This window comes from Egretta garzetta, unplaced genomic scaffold, assembly GCF_000687185.1.
Source record: "Egretta garzetta isolate BGI_Z169 unplaced genomic scaffold, ASM68718v1 scaffold105, whole genome shotgun sequence".
Taxonomy (NCBI): Eukaryota; Metazoa; Chordata; class Aves; order Pelecaniformes; family Ardeidae; genus Egretta; species Egretta garzetta.
In genome coordinates this window covers 1,697,796-1,718,485 of record NW_009259598.1, presented here as the reverse complement: position 1 = coordinate 1,718,485, position 20,690 = coordinate 1,697,796, and the positions used below count along the sequence as shown (strand labels likewise).

Sequence of the window (20,690 nt, the reverse complement as noted above, 5' to 3'; positions counted from 1 at the left end):
GGTGGGTTGGTTGGTGTGGGGCCATGCGGGTTTCCACCCGAGGTATCCGTGTACCCCTGCGCAGGGCCGGCGTGGTGGTGCCAGGGTGCCCTGGTCCTTTGGGATTAGGTGGGAGCCTCTTCTGCAGTGCCGGGTTTAGGAGACCGGGTTGAGATAGCCCAGACCCTCTTCTGCAGTGCCGGGTTTAGGAGACCGGGTTGAGATAGCCCAGACCCTCTTCTGCAGTGCCGGGTTTAGGAGACCAGGTTGAGATAGCCCAGACCCTCTTCTGCAGTGCTGGGTTTAGGTGGACCCTCTTCTGCAGGCTGGGGGGTACGGATGGAGCCTGTGTAGGAGCAGAGGGTTTGGGAGGAGAGCGAACGATCTGGGAGAGGTGAGCTGTGGTCTGGAGAGTGGGCCAAGGAGAGCTGCAAAGTCTTTGAGGAGGATTGAGGTTTGGGTCCTGGGAGGTGGGGAGACTGGAGGGGAGGATGGGGCTGCTGGTCTTAGGAGGTACCCGCTCTTGCTCACAGGGAAGTGTGTTGTGCTTTCAGAGTTTTTAGTTCAACCAGTTAAGGTTACGAACTGGCAAACAGCCATTGGAAAGGTGCGTGTTGAAAGCACCGAGCAAGAGACGGGCGTCTTGAGAGTCTCGGTGTCTGCGTGAAAGGGATGCCACTAAAATATTCATCAGTGAGGAGTAGCGGGAAGCCCCAAGGGAGTGTTCGGGGATCTCGCAATGGTTTTTTTTCTTGTTGGTTCAGTTCTGGCCATAATAACTGTTCAGGATAGGTGACAGCACTCCAACCTAACCCCCTTGCAGGTTAGACAGACACGGGTGAAGGGAGCACCAGGGGGAGAGAGGAATAAAGGAGAAAGATGGGGGCAAAGGCAATGTTTTCTACAAGGTTGGTTGTTTTTTTTTTTTTTTACTGAGGGAATTGATGAGATGGGAGTGGGAGAGCGGAGACCGTAGAGGACAAGGCCCCTAGTGACCAGATTAGCTGAAACAGGGAGGAATCTCTTGCTAAATTATTGATCACAGCCTGTAAGGTCAGCGGGGAGTAAAGCCATACCGAGTCTAGAAAAACAAATAGGATGGCTTGAGCAGGATGCGGTGTTGAACAGGGGGCGTGTGGTGTTATTACTGTTCGGGGTGATGGGTATGTGCAAGAGGGCAGCCGGCTTGATTTGTGCCCAAGGTCCTCCAGCTTGCTCAAAAAGAAGCTTTCATCTTCTGGGAGACTTTGCAGGCTTAGGATGTGGTAGGGAGTTCTGCAGGGACCAAAGGTAAGGCATGGGGTTGCAGTGGAGGGAAATTTAAGTTATGCTTTGATGTAAAAAATGAAATGGGACCCCTTGGTCAGCTCGTTGCCGGCTTTTCCCCTTCCCTCCGCACCACTCTGCGCTGCGGGGGAGCCTGAGGGCAGCTGTGCAACGTGGTTTTGCCCAGAGATGCAACTTTGTGATTCATTGTTTAATTTGGATCAGCTGGTGAGGTGGATTCTGGCATGGCAGAGTGCAAGGTTTCCAGTAGCCTTTTCATTTTATTTACTGCTCTAGTGCCAGGCTGGTTATCCATATGGCTCTATTCTGTCATGCCTCAGATGGAGAGATTGGTAGCTGTTCTCGCCAAATAAAACATGGCATCCTCTTGTGTTATCTGCTGCTGAATTCCCTGCCCTAGAGTGGATGTGGAGTCCTTTAAGTTTCCATCAAAGATAGCAGTTATTTCTCGCTACTAGCACGTACAACTCCTGCCGGCTTGATACTTGCGCTCGCTGGCTGTTGTCAGACAGCCGAGTCTTCACGTTTCCTGGCATTTTTTCCTTTTCGTAGTCCAGAACAGAACAGCTGTTGTGTTCACTTGCTTTAAAGGCTGCTGCTTCTCTGACCCCTAAGGACCTGCCAGCAACCGAAGGTATCTTCACATTCCTAAGCAGCAGGCGTGTGTGATTCCTCGTATCCTCGCCGCCCTCAGCCATCCAGCATTGCTGTTGTCTTTTATTTGCACTACAGTAGCTCTGACAAACCCCACTCCTCTGCAGGATCCGAAAGCCAAGAAGTAAAATATCTCTTATTTTTAGGGTTTTTTTAGCTGTAGGCTGTATATTTTTTCAGAAATTGCAGGAGTGGTCTGTGCAGAATTATTTTCTGTATTCATATAAAAGCAGGTAGTTAGTTAAAAAAAAAAGCGCACCTGCCTTCCTTATGGTGTTTGAAGGGAACGTCAGTCACAACTCCCCCCCACCCCCTGCTTTTTATTCCTCTCTGTTTTTTTAATTTGTTTAATTGTATTCTCCTTGTCAGGTGGAAGATGGGACCATTTCCCTTGTGTTTTAGGTGACTCTGACACCTGGTTGCCATGAAGTCCTGAAGGAGGTAGAGGGACCGTTGTGGGAATTTCTTCTCACTCCTCTAAAAACATCCAACAACTGCCTAATGGTAAGAAAGCTGTTATTTTTAATTAGCCTAATATTGTATGGTGTCCATTAATTGAAGAACACATGGAAGAGTTTGAGATCCAAACCCACTGGGCCACGTGCGAGGGGATCGAGGAGGGTACAGGCTGTAAATGCTTTGTGTTTGGAGAGGGGGGGAGGAGTTGGTTCAAAAAGATGATTGTCCCCTGGTTTGTACCCTCTCCCCAGGGATTACCTCTTATGCTGACGTCATGGGGAGCTGCTGCAGTTGTCTGTGCAGAGATAGCATCCCAGACAACCATCCCACCAAATTTAAGGTAACCATTGCACCTTTATCCCCATCAGAGAGTCTGTGACAGCACCGACTACTAGCAAAGCCCAGCAGGGGTTGGACTCCAGGCATGAAAGGAAAGAAAACCTCTCTTCTTGCAGAGGAGTCTTTCACTTGATAAGATTTGCAAATATGTTACTATTTTGGTTTGTTGGGGGTTTTTTTCCCGTTCCTTAAGCAACCTGTGCTGCAAATATGTTTGTATTTGCAGTAGAAATTGCCTCTGCACTGAGATTCAGCCGAGCAAGGAAATGGGGAACTGGAGAGAAACCTTTTATTGCTCAGGGCTGTGTTCCAGTGTCTGTGTTGAGACACATCAGCTGAACTGCCAAGCACGCAGTCTCCAGGGCTGCCAGCTCGGTGCCTTCTGCCAGCAATGAATTCATGCTCTCAGCTGAGAAAAAGGCATCTCAGTAAATGAAGGGGGAATCCATGGGAATTGCAGTATCTTTGTGGGTGGGCTTTTTTTGATACCGAGGCAGTGAGTTTCCTGATGTGAGCTCTGTGGCCTCTGCAGGTAACGAATGTGGATGATGAAGGTAACGAGCTGGGATCTGGGATTATGGAGCTGACACAGACGGAGCTCATCTTGCACACTCACAAGCGAGATGCTGTCAGGTGGCCCTACCTCTGCTTGCGCCGCTATGGCTATGACTCCAACCTCTTCTCCTTCGAGAGCGGTCGTCGATGCCACACAGGGCAGGGTGAGTGTGGAGGCTCCTGGAGGAAGGAATACTGAGGTTTCTGTTCCCAGGCAGCCAGAGTGAGCCGATGCTTGTGTCTTCCCAAATTCCTGCATCTAATGAATCAACAGGTTCTTTTGCAGCCTCTGTTCCCCCAGAATACTGGAGCACACATGCATGTACAGTTAATACTCCTGATTGAAACGCTAATGAGAACAGCATCGTGGCTCAGGACCTGGACGTAAATCTAAAGGTCTCATTTTGCTAGTGCATCGGCGCTCATGAGGTAGTTGGTGAAGCAGGCTTGAGCATCGGACGGGGCATATTTAATGTAAGAGAGGATGTTGTTACGCTGTCAGCTCTGAGCTTCAGTATGGAATGATGCACAGCTGTGGTAGGACAGGTTACTGGACTTCTCTCCTTAGGAGCCAGAAGGCGCTTTTTGCAAGACAGAAGGTTTGTTAAGCATTTTTTAACTCTGGGGATAAACCTGCACCTCTTTGCAGGTCCCTCTCAGGGTTTGCCTGTTCCACAGAGCTGCCAAATGCACATCAGTGGCAATAGTTGTTTGAGCGCATTTCACCTCTCTCCGTGTGTTTGCTCTGCCTTGGTTAGTGCTAGTTCTACTTAATGCTTTGCATTTCGTGTCTGGCAGCACTTCGTAACGTAGAGGGAAAGGAGTTTTACGTTTTACTGATTTTATGCATGGAGATGCTGTGCATAGAGAAGGGAAGTGAGTCACCCAGGAGTACATGCCAAGTCATCAGCAATGCTGGGAATAGACTCCAATTTTACAATGGTGCCTGTTAGTTCCTTTACCAGTCTGTCTCTCTTGCTTTTAAAGAGCTGAACGTTTTCTTGGCATCTGCATCCCAGGGAAAAAAAAAGTTTGTTTCCTCATTCTATTAATGTGTTTGTAAACTCCTCCTTATCCAAAAGGACTCTGCATGACTGTTCAGTGTCTCTGTAAAGCACTGTGCAAATCTGTAGTGCCGTATGCTCCTCTTTAATATTTATGTAAGTGGGGTTTTCCTCTCCTGGAGTCATGTGCTTATCAGTTGCCAGCGATGGGAACTGCATCTTCAGTTTCCGTTTTGCCTTTTGCAGGATGCAGTGATTAGAATTTTGCCCTGTGTGTGGTGTTTTTTATTTAGATCCAGGTAGCGGGGATAAAGCAGAGCCATTTGCTCTTCATGTATTACAGAATTTTTAGAAGAGAGGTACTTACTCATCATTCTTAAAGCAGACAGAAATGAGAGACATGGCATTGCGTTTTGATGAGTTTTTTCCCTTCCTTGTAGGATTTTTTTTCTGCTTAGTTAATTTTATTTGGAGGACTCCGTCCTGATGCTGCTCCACACCTTATATAAGGCAGATACAGCTATTTTTTTTTTTTTTTGTCCAGAATGTCTAAAACCTTACTCTTTGGGGTAGCAGACGTTGTTGCCATGCTGTTCTCGTTGCTATGGCTTTTGTGCGTGTGTGTGCGTGCCAGCTTGGGATTGGTTAGCTCTGCACACACCAGCTCTGGTTTGGGCTGCTCGTTTGGGGAGACACAGTTTAATTCCATACATATTTGAAATATGACGTTCTTGTCCCTCCCTCACGTGCACACTCCACAGGGCCCAGTTCAATTTCCAGTAGTCACTGGATAGACTTGCCCCTGGTAGTGAGAATCGGACTGGGCGCCAAGTGAGTTAAAATAGAATCATAGAATGTTTTGGGTTGGAAGGGACCCCTAGAGGTCATCTAGTCCAACCCCCCTGCTTTTAGTTTAAAACCATTACCCCTTGTCCTGTCACAGCTGGCCCTACTAAAAAGATTTTCCCCATCTTTCCTATAGGCCCCCTTTAGGTATTGAAAGGCCGTAATCAGGTCTCCCCACAGCCTTCTCTTCTCCAGGCTGAACAAGCCCAACTCCCTCAGCCTGTCCTCATAGGACATATGTGTGTGTCTGTTTGTGCGTGCATATATTTATACGTGTATGTATCATAGAATCACAGAATCATGGAATGACCAGCACCCCCAAGTCCCTCTCAGCAGGGCTGCTCTCAATCCTTTCTTCCCCCAGCTTGTACTGATACTGGGGGTTACCCCGACCCAGGTGCAGGACCTTGCACTTGGCCATGTTGAACCTCATGAGGTTCACACAGGCCCACCTCTCCAGCCTGTCCAGGTCTCTCTGGATGACATCCCGTCCTTCTGGTGTGTCAACTGCACCACTCAGCTTGGTGTCATCCGCAAACTTGCTGAGGGTGCACTTGATCTCGCTGTCCAAGTCATTGATGAAAACATTAAACAGCACCGGTCCCAGTACGGACCCCTGAGGGACACCACTCAGAAGATTAGAGATGAAACGAGAGCAGTTAGCCTTTCACACCTCTGCTCATGTGGGATTGATCGTCTTAAGATAACTGGGGTGCTTGCTATTTTTCTTGTAATAATGCCCCGTTTGGTCAGATGGCTGTCATGGCATTGTGGTTCCTTTGGTGCAATAATCCACCGAGTTGTTGGTTGTTCTCCTGTGGCTGTGGGTTGCAGGTTGATTGTGTTAAACCCAGCAAAAGAAATCAAAACTGCCTGTTCATTTAGAGCCAGGAATTACAGACGCTCTTGCTAAAGCAGGATTGCTTTCTTGCTTTTCTGACCCTCCTCTTCATTACTGTGCAGGGATTTTTGCCTTCAAGTGTTCCAGAGCAGAGGAGATCTTTAACCTGCTTCAGGACCTGATGCAGTGTAACAGCATCAACGTAGTGGAAGAGCCTGTTGTCATCACCAGGAACAGTCACCCCACGGAGCGGGAGCTCTCCCGGACCCCCCAGGCACCCAACAGTAAGGCTCCTTCAGTGTCTGGGGAGAAGAGTAGGTGATGTCCGCAAGTGGTCACATGAAACTGGAAGGGGCTGCCCAGGGAAGGGGTTGAGTCTCCATCCCTGGAGGGATTTAAAAGCTGGGCAGATGAGGTGCTTGGGGACATGGTTTGGTGGTGGGGTGGCAGTGTTGGGTTGATGGTTGGGCTTGATGATCTTAGGGGTCTTTTCCAACCTAAATGATCCTATGATTGAAACTGCCCTTTGCAGCCCGTGGATCCCTCCCGCGTGCTGGCCTCACTGCTGTCCCGTATCTTTATGTCCACGTGCGCTCTATGCAGCAGGTTTATTTTTAGCCCCCCCTTGTCTGCCATGTATTTTGTTTCCAAGGAAACAGCAACAAAAAGCCCTTCAAATCATCAACCGAGGTGTCACCCTTCTGTTGGTTTTCATCTGGACCGCTGCCAAGTGGCCTTTTTAAGTAGTGTCTACAAGGGTCAGGTGGTTCCTAGGGGAAACCATATCTGGAAGAATTCAGATTTGCTCAATTCCTGTCTTCTTTAGGAGTGACTTGAATTGGTTTAAACAGGAGGGCCTAGCCCTTGTATTTATCCTCGGTACTTCATCATAGGGCTGGCCCCCAGACAGGCTGATTCTGACTTGCAGGATGCAGTCAAGAGGTCGGCTCACTCTGAAAACGAAGTCGACTATTTTGTACCAAACCAATGAGGCAATGCTCATCTGTCTTGATTCTCTCCCAGGTCTGGGGTACACTGTCCCAGGATTTCCCAATGGATTTCACAGCTTCCCTAGAGAAACCCTATCATACTCTGCAGCCCGCCACCCCTCGGTGAGCAGCCTGAGGCATTCCTCTGTGGGTGAAGACTCTACTCATGCCCTTATCGGGCCTGACGAGCAGGTAAACCTGGGTGTCCTAAATTCTGCAAGCAACGAACAAGCAGCTTGTTTTGCTAGCAGTCCTGCACAATTCTGAGTTTCTCTTACTCCAGCAAAGCTCAGGGGATCCTCATACCTCATCATCCTTTTTTTCCTCTTTTGCTTCATTTTGCTGTTGGAGACTTCTGCTCCCTGCCACTTCACTAGAACAGGCACTCTGTCGAGGCTGACTGAGTTGACTTCCTTAATCTACAGGTATTTGCGTGGCAACTATTTAACAGCAGCACTTACCTTGTGAGTCCAAGTCATACTGCCCTATCTGTCAGCTACTACTGCAACCCCTAAACTGATGTGCAGATGCATACCCCCGTTCAGACTCTTCTCATTTTTATTTTTGACGTTCAGCTCTTTGTTCTCAGCTTTAGAATTTGAGATTTTTCCCTCCAAAATCCAGCTTGTCTCCACCGTTATCAGAGAAGCCTGGGTAGGTGTGAATGCTGCAGTATCGCAGGTGTAAGCCACTCAAGGAAATACTTTGCAGGTGGCTTTGGTTTTTTGTTCGGTGCCATATGCATCGAGCATGAAATTTGTGTATCTTCTGCAGTTGGATTCCTTTTTGTCTCTGCTTCAGCCCACAAATCCAGAAATGGCGTTTGTGTTTGGCTTCCCAAAGTATTTTCACCTTCTGAAATTCTTTCATTTCCCCTGTTTCATCAGCCAATTTTCCATTCCTGTTGGTTTCTCAGCTGCTGACAGCTGCTTTGCTCTTGTCTCTTCTCTTCTCCTTTCACTGTCCCTCTGCTTCTCTCCTTGCAGTCCCACACCTACGTCAACACGGCCAATGGTGATCAGGAGCTGAGGGGCCGACATTGTATGCACTCCTTGCCTGAAGTCCACCCTCCTTTCCCCCATAGGAACCACAGCTGCTCCCTCGAAGACCGCAATCCCCAGGTCTTTCTGCAGCCAGGGGAGGTTAAGTTCGTGTTAGGTCCCACGTCCAACTACAGACGCGTCTGTCGGCACCACCGGGAGTGCAGGACGCACTTCTGCCCCGCCAACAACAACAACAACGAGTGCGAGGAGGAGTGTCCTTCACCCCAGTGCGTCTACGAGAATGTCAATGGCTTGCTGCCCTCCAGCACCTCCTCTCTCTGCCGAGGCAGGCGCTTGAAACTCACCCGTGAGGACGCGGGCTTACCCGGCTGCTCCCATCGCAGAACGGCGTTGCTGCACTATGAGAACTTGCCGTCGCTGCCCCCGGTGTGGGAGTGCCAGCCGCTCCGGCGGGGCGAGGAGGACGTGGGTGCTGGGGACCTGCTGACGCCATCCCCCAGCGGCTACTCTGAGGCTGGTGAAGAAGATCCCCTGCAGAACTACATGAACTCAGAGAACACCGCGCTGCATGGGGGCAGCAGCCAGCGGCGCAGCGGCTTTCTGCCAAAGCCTCGTCGCGGCTGCGTGCCCAGCGTCTTCAGCTTCGACTTCCCCCGGCCCTGTCCAGAGCAGCCGCGGCAACTCAACTACATCCAGGTGGAGCTGGAGGCTGAGCCATGCAAGGGACATCAGAACCCACCGGTCCCCCGTGTCCCACCTCCTGCCACCCACGAAGCCCGCCGGACGGACTCCTACGCGGTCATTGACCTAAAAAAGACAGCGGCCATGTCCAGTTTGCAAAGGGCCCTGCCAAGAGATGATGGGACTTCGCGGAAAACTCGACATAACAGCACTGACCTGCCTCTGTAAGGGGGAACACCAAGTGCAAGCACTGCGTCGTGGCTTTGGTACCTGCCCTTCAGTGTATTGCCTGGTGTGACTTCCATTCGCCATTGCCTTCTGCTTCCCTGTTTACCCCATTACCTGGTGTTATGGGATGGCTCCTACAGCTGATGTTAAGGCTAGTCTGTCTGTCCGTCCTCCCCTCTCTGTCTCTCCCATGTAGTTCGTTTTTAAAGCCTTGTGGGATATTTGACGATGCTGTTTGAAGGTTAAATTTCTGGCGAGAGGGGCAGAAGGTGCCAGCGGTAGTACTGGCACTGTGTGGATACAGCCTTGAATTGGGTTAGCTCTCTGGATTGCCCGGCAGCTCCGTGAGCAGTGCCAACAGCCTGGCTGCAGAGACAGGGCTATAGCATGGTGGAGGCATGTTTCCAAAAGTGAGTTGCTTTAGGAGCTCCTCTGCAAATCAAGCCTGTTTCCCATGTATTTCATGCCTTGCAGCTCCAGGCGAGCTCTGCAGCCGGGCCACTCCAAAGTCGGGTTTTGCGTTGGGGTTTTGCGTTGGGGTTTTGCTGACCCCTGATGAACTCATGCTGCAGTCTTTTCCCCCTCAACTCGCACCTTTCTCCTATTTTCTTGAAGCTCGTAGAAGCCTTTTATACTTCTGTCCCTTTCTCAGATTTGATTTTAATTGGGCAACTCTAGAAATTAATAGAGGAGGGCAGGCAGCTATGGGCACAGACACTGTGATCACATAAACCTGATTTCCTGAAGAGACCCCACTTTAAAAGAGGAGGGGAAGACCGCAACTGTGAGAGATATTTGAGGTTTGGTATAGAAAGCTTCAATTGTACCATACCCTGTTTTGATTTCTAAGGGTTCTTTTTAGTGGCTGTTCAGAAGTGCTGTTGATTTATTTATTTGTTTACGTATTTATTTATTAAATGTTTTTTTGCATCCCAGTGGTAATTGCCAAAACCAGTGCCAATATGAAACACATACTCGCTGTGGCTCACTCCTTCTGTCTGGGGGACAGATCTTGGAAGAGGTTGGTGGATTTGCTGAGCTGCAGTTGGGGAAAAGAGCAGCTGTGAATTGAGAATTTTTTTAACTGGGACTGACTTGTCACAGGGTGGGTGGGAAATGGTACGGGAGACGTGGGAGTGCGAGCAGAGCTGCCAGGCAGCCAAGCTTGGAGTTGTATCAAAGCCGTTGCCTACACCCACGTGCCTGGCTGGGTCCATGAGAAATATTTGATTGGTGTTTTGAGTGAATGTGCAGTTTGTTTCCTACAACTACGGACTTGTGAAGGGCTAAATTTTGGCTCTCGGGTAAATTTGTGGCCTTTTGATGTGGATTTGTCTCTTGACACCAGGGCTGAGTCTAAGCTGAGCTGTCAGGCCTTGTGTGAGGTCCTGTGTAGGGTCTCTGCTCCTCTCCCGTTGCAGGATGTTCCACCACCCCTCTCCACACGGTGATACGCTGCAGCTTAATCCCTCCCTGGATTACTCTTTGCCATTCTAAGCTGTTTCAGTGAGCTCTGGGTCACTCTGGTGTCCCACCATTCTGCTGTCTCTATTCTTCATCTTCTTCCCTGGGACAGGAGTTGAGAGATCCAGTGCTCTACGAGGTGTCCTGCTGCCAGCAGAAACGTTGCCAAGCCTTGCTGTGTTCTCCTTGTCCCTAATGTTTTCTGATGTCGAAGTCGGTGAGCCTCCGGTGTGAAAGAGGAGAGAGCCCGATCGTCCAGCTGCAACCTGCTTCGGAGCTCCAGAAACTTCATTTCCAAATTTTTGAAGTTCAGCCTTTTTGGTTTTGGTGCTGTAACGTCACATTGAAATGTGACCCTTTTGGGAGCAAGGACATGTGCCATGCAGTTAAGAAAAATTGGTAAAAATATGAGTAATACCATGCTTGTGTCGGCAGAACGTGGATTTCTTGGCTTGCTGTTGCACTATAAATTCAAAGTGCACCACATGCTTAAAATCACTGGGTTTTCCTTTTTTTTTTTTTTAAGTCCTTGTGCTTGTCTTCCATTCTTTTCTCCACCCCAACCCTTGTATGTTCTGTAACTGAAAGGAAAACCAAGTAATATATTTTTATATGTATACCAAATTCCTTTATTTGAAGGGGGGAAAAAAAAAAAGACAAGTAATGTATCCCCCTAAATCTAGCTTTCATTTAGGGAAGTGAGAGAAGAAATTGGTTTTATATATATATATAAAAAATGTTAACTGCATTAAGCTTTAAGCTATTTAAATAAAGAGTTTCTAATCTGTAGGTGTCACCCTCTGGGACAGCACTAGCAACTCCCACGTGGCAGTACAGGGCAGTTCTCTGGGAGCCTCTGTATGAGCTTGCCTTTCCACTGCCTGAGCTGAGAAATGCCAAATACTTACTCTCCTCTTCCCCCCAGAAAGGGAAAAAAAGGATGAAATGTTTTACATTTACATGGAGGAAGAGGTGAGGGTCCTTTCCCACCCGCACGGGAGGTTTGCAGGTTGGTTAAGTGCAAGGGAAGATGCTGCTGGGTGGCAGCTTGTGTCTTGGGAGAAAGCGGGTGAGGCCTGGGGCTGCTGCCCGGCTGCGTAGATCTTGTGAGCTCTGGGGATCGAGGGAAGCGCACCAGTGCTGGTGGTTCCTCCGCAAGGCCGGGCTCCCAGCGAGTGGCGGCTGCAGTCCCATTTAAGTGGCTCTAAGTGAGCTTTGCTTTGGGAAAGCTGGCTCTGACCTTTTGAACTGCTGACTTTCACATCCTCCAGACAAACTGGGTTGTCCGACTTGCACCTCCCTTTCCTCTCTGGTCAATCTGATGCTCCCCTACCTCCCGAGGACGCTGCAAGTGGTAGTGACAGGGAGACTTCTGTGCAATAGCTGTGCGTGCGTATAGCAGATAGGTTATTGCTGTTACCCGGTGGCACGCCTTATCCCATTTACAGTGGAGGATGCTGCACTTATTCAAAGAAAGAGAATAAGAATTTCCTTGACCTTAAAGATGAGAAAATATTGAGCTGATGCTGGCTGCATCTGCTGCTCTCAGTGCCCAGGGACCTGGCGGGTGCCTTGCTGCACCATCCTCTGCCTTACGTCCCGTTGGGTCCTCCCCGGTGGCCATGGGTCGGGGAGCAGCCCCGCTGGCTCAGCAGGCTTTGCTCGGGTGGTATTGCAAGCTCCCCAGAAAGCTTTGGGAATGAAAAGCTGGTCACAGCTCACTGTTTGCAGTGGGTTTGTTTAATGTTTAAGCAATGAAATGGGAAACGCCGTGCAGGCAGCCAGGGAACCAGTCATCATTTACGGCTTTCACGGTGCATATCGGGTTCACGTCCCAGTGATTTTCCTTGCTTTTTTGCTTTTCTGGAAAACTTTACAAGAGCAATGTCCGCATTAAGTGGCCAGGACCCTTTGAGAACTTCTTAATATTTAATTTTGCAGGTGGTGTGGAAGTGCAGGGAAAGGACGGAGCCGTGTTTGAGCACTGGGGTGGTAGTTCTCAGGGCACCCGGAGCAGAAATGTCACTGCTTTGGATTTCTCCCTGTGTTAGAGCCCGAGCGGTGCTCGCCAGTGTCGCAGCTTCCTCTAGTGGCCACGCTTGAAATGGTTTTGGAGGAGAAACCAGTATGGGCTTGAAAGGCAAGGAGGACATCCGAGTTGGCGTTTTCTTATTCCTTCGGTTCTTTGATTTGGGTGATGGGCAGGAGGATCCCTTCTGACAACTCTCTGGAGCCTTTCCTCGTTACTGCTTTCTTTTGGTTGAAGATGATCTTTATGCCGTATGTTGTATCTTTATGGCACCTTGTAAAGACAGATCTTACAGGTTTTGCTTTGAGCTTAGGTACAAGTTTGCTGGGCTTTCCCAATGGATGCATACTAACATACACGTGTACGCTTACTTGGATGGGAAACTAAACTAGGGATGCCCAGTGATCACCCCCGTGGAGCAGAATACCTCACCCTTTGTGGCTGCATCCATAAATCTGGGTTTGAGTTAAGAAGGATTCATCCAGGGCTCTGTGCATCCAACTGATGCCACACAGTTGACCAGAAGGAAACGAATGAGCACGTGTGCATCTGAAACCTGCTCTGGAGTTCGTCCCTGAAGCTGAGTTGATGCTGTGAGATCTCTTACTCTCCCAAGCTTGCTTCTGCGAGGCAGATGGTTTGCCTCGATGTTTTGTCTGTGACTTGGTAACTTGGCAAAAGGAGCTGTGTTCAGTCAGCTGTTGTGTTTGCTGAGATTTTCTTCAGTTCTGAAGAAAAGGCAGCAAAATGAAGCTCTCTTGGGTAATGGTGAAGGCCTTGGCAGCATGAGCTTAGCTGTTGGTTTACGTACTTTGCTGCGGAGCAGGTTCGTGTGGCTCCTGCTGGGGACCGTGCAGCATCTTCGCTGGTCTTCCTCCTCTGCTTGCAAGACTGAAGTTCAAGGGATGACTTGGTAAGCGGCTATGTGCTATGCAGAGAGAATTTGACTGTCTTAACCTTTTAAGTGGCTCTTGTTTGAGTTTTGAGTTAATCAATCAGACTTTTCCCCCCGATATGTCTTCCCCAGTGAATGCATAAATAGACCTTTTACCCTTCCCTTCCCCAAGAAGCTGCTGGTGGGAATATGGCTTCTCCTGGCGCTCAGTTGTCTTTTCTCGTGGGAGGGTTTTCTGATTTGTTTTTTCTTTTGACCCATTTAATGTGCCTGCTTTTCCCCTGAGGGGAGGAGGTTTGAGTATCCATGAGCTGTACTTGCCTTACAGGGAGAGGATGGCAAAGGAGAGGCTGGATTGTGAGGATTAAAGGATCAATATTTCTGCAAAGAGACGCGAATGTGTTAGTTGTTACCAAAGTGTCATTATTTTTATTGCCTAAGCCGTGCTGTTCACTGGGAGAAAAACCAAACCAGGGCTTGGTATTACAGCTGTCTGTTCTCAGCCATTTTATCCCGAAGTCTTTCCTCTGTCCCTCCATGTGATGCTGCTCAGCCCTCTCGGGCGGTATCTTGACTGTGAAGCGTCATTAACGAATGATCGTTAGTGAACGCATTGCCTAAATTCAGCTTTTGGGAGGGCTGCTGTCAGTCTTTCTGGGAAGTTTTTCTTTCCCTCAAACTTGGCTCGTCTTGAAATGCCGCGCACGGGTAGCAGAACAGGTTTAGATTCCTGTTAGCGAGCAGGACCAAAGGTGAATACATTAGTGGAAATCCTGAGAGCTTTGAAGTTGGCAATTACAGGCCAGGGTATGGAAAAGGCTCATTGTAAAGAAGGGATCTAATTTGTTTTTCTTCCATAAGTGAATGTGATTTTTACAGTTGAAAGGCCCAGATGCATCTGTGCTATCTCAAGCTCTCCTCCCATGCGATTCTCCTTGTTGTTACTTGTACTGGTGTCTTTGATACTGAACATTTCTGATGTGGCAGAAAAACAAAGGTGCTTCGGGGCTCTGGCCACCGGGGATTCAGTTGCTTTGACCAGAGGGGTTGATCTTGCTGTGTAATTGCTTCTTCAGGTTATTTCTATGGATATCCATTCCGCCCCTCTCTAGATCTCATCCGGGTGTAACCTTACAGGTGAAGAACAGCAGCAGTGCTATGTGACCTGAGGAGTGCTCATGTCTTACATTAACGCGCACTACGAATGTATACCGAATAAATGGAATATGACGATTATCCGGTGGTCCTGGCTTTTTGTTGTGCGTCGTGCAAAGAGGCAGCTGTCACACTGCAAAGTCAACTCTACCTTTTATTTAAAATGGAAAGCCAGGCCAACAGTCACCAGGGGTCCTCATACAAGTCAAGCTGGGCTTCTTGCAGCCTTGGTTTTCCAGGTCTCCCTCCCCTGAAGGATGTGTCCATGTCCTTATATATTCTACCTGGAGCAATGGTTGCTCTCTTCCACCTAGCTGGTCTCACTGCCATAGGCTTAAAAAGTAAATGAAGAGAAACGAGTACGCAGAGGCAGACACCTCTCCTTCTCTGCTGGCTGCTGACCCACAGGGGTATCTTTGCAGGACAATTCCACGTGCTGCTTGTTTGAGCTGGAAGCTGAACTCACAGAAATGTTTGGATGAGGTTCCCTGGCCTGTGCGACACAGGAGCTGAGGCTTGGAAGACACCAACTCTTCCATGGTGTCTCTCTTCAGGGCAGAGCTGTCATGAGGGTGTAGACCAGAGTTCCACTGAGCTGAGCACCAGGAGGAAATCATGAAGTTGCCTTGGAAATTGATGTGCTGTGAATGCGGGTTGAACACAGCAAGAATGTTCGTGATCTCTGGAGCCCCTACGCTTTTAAGACGTGCTGTTTCCACCATGGGTAGTTTCAGTGAATAGCCTGGAGAAAAGAAGGCTGTTCAGTGCCTAAAGGGGGCCCATAGGAAAAATGGGGGAAAATCTTTTTAGTAGGGCCAGCTGTGACAGGACAAGGGCTGATGGCTTTAAACTGAAGCAGAGTAGATTTAGACTGGATCTAAGGAAGAAATTCTTCACGCTGAGGGTGGTGAAACCCTGGCAGGGGTTGCCCAGAGAGGGGGGGGAGGCCCCATCCCTGGGAACATTCCAGGCCAGGTTGGACGGGGCTGTGAGCAACCTGATGTGGTTCAAGGTGTCCCTGCTCCAACTTAAAAACATCTGCCTGCGCCTTCCTACATGAGCGTGCCTTCGTGTGCGGTGTCTTGCCACCCCAAACTCATGTGTTTCTTTCCTTCAGGGTCATTCCATGACTTTCTAAAATGCTGGAGGTAAGAACTGGAAGGGCAACAGAGGTGATAACATAACTGATGATAAACCCATGTTATTGTTTCCATCCCATGCCAGGAAAACACAATGAAACATTTTTCATTTCTCCTTCTAGGAAGACTTCGATAGCCCTGTCCAAAAGAAGTTGAAAGTAGTGTGGCATTTGCTTGGAGTTTTCGGGGTAGTCCTTAGCATTGTGGGAAGATCTTGTGTGATGGGTGCGTTTCTAAACTTCAGGTATGTGCGTGGACGCTGATGCAGAGAGGTGGGGACCAGTTTTTGGGGCGTATAAGGAGGTGATGTAGAGCTCCAGCATCAGCTTGGGCTCTGGGCCTGAGCAGGGTGACTGGAGGTCTCTTGGGGAAACTGCCCACAAGAGAAGATCGTCACGAAGCGGCCGATCCTTGCCCTGGTTTGGCAGTTTAAACGTTAGACCTAGAGCCTAGCTGTTTATTTCAGGAGCTGTTCTCATGGTTGCGTAGAAAAGTGGGACTATTTATTTTAGTGTGGATGGAAGCTGTTCGTCTGTGTACTAGAATCTCTGTTTTGGAAATAAAACGCTAAAACCAGCTCGTGCAGCGTTGAGTAAAGGATACGTGTGCTTGTGTGCCCTTCATAAACACAGCTGTGTCGGACACAGCCATGCCATCGCGGCTCCCACCAACAGCTTTTCTTGGTTGGAAAACCCAAGGAGAGAGCAATCATGCTCTGGGCAAAGTGTCTGTAGCTATTTTAAATGAATCACATGGAGCGAGACTGTTTAAATTCTAAAGGGGGAGAGCATTAACTGGGATGGGGTTCAGCACCTTCAGGAAGGGTTTTAGCTGACGTGGTGCTTGTGACCGCACCGGGTTTTAATGACCAAGGGAAGCCCCTGGCGGTACTGTATTCATGCTTATTAAGTTCTGTGCTACTGTTTGTTGAGGTAAATAGCAAAAGCTCGCATCTGGGGCAGGCGCGGAGGAACTGGGGGGATAAATTATCCTGGAGTTGGGACCAGTCACTTCTCTGTGTTTTTTGCCAGGGGTAGAGCAGAGCCTAGAGCAGGCTGGGAAGTTCAGGGTGATGGCAATGTTTTGGAAAAGGTTTCTGACCCCTGATGGCTCTGGGAGTGGTGCCTGCGGGCAGGAGAGGTCTTTGGGTCACGGGGGAGGCTGGATCCCACTTTAGAGCCCATTTCTAATCCTGCAAAATGCTGTCAAGGGCTACCGGCTTTTGGGAGATGGTGCCCACCTCTGCAGCGCCTGTTGGTTTAAGAGGATTTGTTGGCTCACGTTGCAAGTGCTCGAGCCCTCCGGGTGGCCAGGACAGCTGCTGCTCACGGCTCATCTCATTTTCTGGTTTTGCCCCGCCGCAGTGTCCCAGGAGAGGTGGTGGAGTTGGCCATGGGATGCAAAGGGGATCTGTGCTCACCTGGGGGAGACAGGGCTCCCTGGGCTGGGGCTGTTTGCGCGTGGGCTGGGCCATTGCACCAACACTGAAAAGAGACTGAAACCAAAGGGGGAGAGATGCCCAGAGCTTGCCCCCACGGAGAAGTCCTGCCTTGGGGTGGCGTGGGTACGTGCTGTCGGCCGAGTCCCGCTCCGCGTAGGGACACGGGATCTCTGATGTTAGAAACTGTAAATCCTTGATTCCCGTTAGACTCAATGTCTCGGCAAACAAGTGCTGTCTAACTGGGGGTCAAGAAGTGCCAAAAATAGAATGCGTTTGTGTGTGCTGTAGAGGGCACCTTATTCCTTTGTCTTTTGGTAAGGCTGAGTCCCTGTGGGGACCCGCAGATAACACTCGGTATATTGACGTTTTGATAACTTCTCTTTGCTTTCAGCCAGAATTTGCTTTTTATCCAATCTTAATAAGTTGATCTTTCTATCAATCCTGCTAGCAAACAAGATAATTGCTTTATTAGAGTCTCAATATCCAGCAAAGGACACACACTCCCCGGTGCTCCTGAGGGAATAAAATCCGTGCGGAGCGTTGACACAGGATGAGCGCAGCGATAGCGACGCCGGGCTATCGGCGGGTGATGGAGAGCGTGATTTCCCCGCTGTGATGAGCCAGGCTGCTCGGAGTGGAGATGCCAGCAGGGCCAAAGGAGGTCTAGAAAATATTTAGGTTTTAACTGGAAATATTTTCGTCCCTTTGCTAGAAAATGTTTAGGTTATAATCAAAAAACATTTTGGTCCGTTTGCTAGAAAATATTTAGGTTATGAAGGAAAATGTTTTGGTCTGTTTGGGTGTTTGTTGGCAGTTTGGGAGGTCTTTTTGACAGGAAAAAAAAAAAAAGCAAACAAGAAATTTCCTGACTTTCTGGGCTGGTGCGAGGCCCCAGTGGGGGAAGCTGTGGCTCGGCCAGCCCCGAGGGCTTCCTCCACAGGTGGGTTAAAGCTCCCCATGCAGGGAGGCCCAGCGCCTGTCTTTTAACGCAGGATGGAAAGGGAGCCAGTGGTTCCACAAATTAACCAAAAAAAAAAAAAAAGAAAAGAAAAGGAAAAATATGTAATTTCTGTCCGAAATAGTATGAGAGCAGAAGCAGGATTGAGGTGTGCGATGTATGGAAACTTAAGGCAGGTAATAGATACCCCTACCTGAGGAGATGCAATATTGGACCTGATGGTCAGCACCGCAAGTGAGCTCATCAGTGATGTCAAGACTGGAGGCAGCCTGGGCTGCAGTGATCACGCGTTGGTGGAGTTCACGCTCCTGAGGGATATGGGAAAAGTGAGTATAGTCAGGACCCTAAATTTTAGGAAAGCAAACTTCCAGCTCTTCGAGGAGTTAGTCCATAGGACCCCCTGGGAAAGGGTCCCCAGGGGCAGGGGAGCAGGACGGAGCTGGCAGAGCTTTAAGGACGCGTTCCATAGAACACAAGAGCTCTCGATCCCCAGGTGTAAGAAATCAGGCAAAGAAGGGAAGAGACCAGCATGGCAGAGTCAAGCCCTGCTGGTCAACCTAAAGGGCAAGGGGGAACTGCAGAGGCAGGGGGAGCAGGGACAGGTATCCTGGGGAGAGTACAGGGATGCTGCCCGGTTGTGTAGGGATGGGGTCTGGAGGGCCAAGGCGTGGCTGGAGCCGAACTTGGCAAGGGATGCAAAGAATAACAAGAAGGGCTTCTACAGGTATGTCAGCCAGAAAAGGGAGGTTAGAGAAAGCGTACCCCCCTGATGAACAAGAATGGCAACCTAGTATTGACAGGCGAGGAGAAGGCTGAGGTACTCATCAGCTTTTTTGCCTCAGTATTCACTGGTAACCTCTCTCCTCACCCCTCCTGAGTCGATGGACAACAAGATGGGGACCAGGGGGGTAAAGCCCCTCCCACTGTAAGGGAAGGTCAGGTTTGTGACCACCTGAGGACCCTGAACATACATAAGTCAATGGGACCTGATGACATGCATCCCAGAGTCCAGAGGGCATTGGCTGATGTAGTTGCCAAGCCACTCTCCATCATATTTGAAAAGTCACGGCAGTCAGGGGAAGTCCCTGGGAACTGGAAGAGACTGGTTGGACGGGGCTCTGAGCAACGTGATCTGGTTAAAGATCACTGCTCACTGCAGGGGGCTTGGACTAGATGGCCTCTAAAGGTCCTTTCCAACCCAAACCATTCTATGATTCTATGAAACCAGGTATACCTGGAGGGGAGGATGGCGAAGGACTGGGGGGCTGATGAAGAGGTAGAGAAGGACAGAGCAGATGAAGAAGTGGGGAAGGATGGACCAGAATACAGAACAGTGCTGGAAACCACCTACAAGAATGCAGGCGAAGAAACTTTGCGCTCAATGAGCCCCTGGGACAGCGGGAGCAGAGCAGCCAGCTCCAGCCCTTTGCACCGTGCCCTGGAAAAGCTTCCACACCAGCAGCCATCACTCTTCCATGCCAGAAGGTCCCCATGGGCGGGCGGCTGGGCTGGCCGGGTGGAAGAACAGCAGACAAAAGTCTGCCGTGTTTCCATCCTGCGTCAAGAGCTGCAAGCACCTTTGTTTTGGGGAAAGGTTTGAACAGGTTTTGACAAACACAAGATAACGCCCCACCACGGTGACGTTTGGGTCACTCCTCTCTTTGCTGCGATAAGAGCTGTCCTTTTATTGGATGATAACGTTTTGGTCTTGCTATCGAAGGCACGCGTTGCTCTATTCTCAGCTGAGCAGCTTGCTAAGGGCACAGACTCCTCAAAATCCTTGTGGCCCAAAATACAAAGAAACCCTTGAAGCTGGGGGTGTGCGTGGTAATGGAAAATGGAGGTCAACAGATAAGGGGGGGTCACTGCTTCCCGGTATAAAACCAGGGAGTCTGGGCAGCTCAGCCCATCCGCTGCGGTCTCCCCAAGGGTGTGTGCAGACCAGTGGACAACTCCTGCACCATGAAGTGGCTCGTCCTGGCCCTGCTGTGCCTCCAGCTCTCGGAGGGGCTGGTGAGGTGAGTGCCTCAGGAGGGCAAATAACAGGGCCCACCAGCACCCAAGGGGGCTGGCCAAGCCTAACCAGGCAGGGTGGCCCAGCCTCCTGCAGACCATGGTGGTCCAAGCCCGGGCTGCACCCCGTGCTGGGAGGGCAGCCCCTGGGGATGTACGAGGCAGCTGAGCAGAGGGCTCCCATCCTGGCAGGGTTCAAAGGAGCCCAGAGAACTGATCATTTGAAAATGCCCAAATCTTCTCCTGATCTCCTGCTGTGTTTTGAGTTGGTTTGGTTTTTTCCTCTGTACAGAATCAAACTGAAGAAAGCCAAGTCTATACGGGAGAAAATGAGGGAGGCCGGGGTGCTGGAGGACTACCTGAAGAAAATTAAATATGATCCAGCTCAGAAATACCGCTTCAGTGAGGACTATGTTGTGCACGAGACAATAACCAACTACCTGGATGTGAGTACCCCGGGTTCCCCTCTCGCTGCCTGTCCGTACATCACGCTCCCCTTTCCCGCTGCCTTCCCAGCTGCTGGAGCAATCCAGGACTCCTGAGCCTCCAGGAGTGAGAGATTGCTTTTCCCATTCTTTTTTAAGCTTCTGTTTCAGACTTTAGGAAAGTTTTCCCCCAGCAATGAAAAGCGATGCTTTTCTATATGTGACAGAAGGCACAACAAAATAAATATTTAATATGACTTTTTGGGGGAGAAAAAGCAGGGTGAGAGCTCAGTCTGTTCCTGCTG

General features: G+C 49.7%; 2 protein-coding genes across 2 annotated transcripts in view; both read left to right on the top strand.

Moving 5' to 3' along the window:
- The first annotated feature begins 2,291 nt into the window (after nt 1–2,291).
- FRS3 (fibroblast growth factor receptor substrate 3) overlaps nt 2,292–20,690 on the top strand; it is a 24,196-nt gene continuing 5,797 nt past the window's right edge. The window contains exons 1-7 of the mRNA XM_009638214.2: nt 2,292–2,424; nt 2,631–2,719; nt 3,251–3,437; nt 6,087–6,248; nt 6,988–7,145; nt 7,940–11,427; nt 11,469–11,476. Coding sequence (XP_009636509.1) covers nt 2,654–2,719; nt 3,251–3,437; nt 6,087–6,248; nt 6,988–7,145; nt 7,940–8,866 — 1,500 coding nt within the window. The 5' untranslated portion in view covers nt 2,292–2,424; nt 2,631–2,653 and the 3' untranslated portion in view covers nt 8,867–11,427; nt 11,469–11,476. The remainder of the gene's footprint in view (nt 2,425–2,630; nt 2,720–3,250; nt 3,438–6,086; nt 6,249–6,987; nt 7,146–7,939; nt 11,428–11,468; nt 11,477–20,690) is intronic.
- Nucleotides 19,160–20,690, top strand: part of LOC104125730 (pepsin B-like) — a 4,418-nt gene continuing 2,887 nt past the window's right edge. Inside the window, 2 exon segments of the mRNA XM_035893774.1 lie at nt 19,160–19,965; nt 20,253–20,406. Coding sequence (XP_035749667.1) covers nt 19,910–19,965; nt 20,253–20,406 — 210 coding nt within the window. The 5' untranslated portion in view covers nt 19,160–19,909.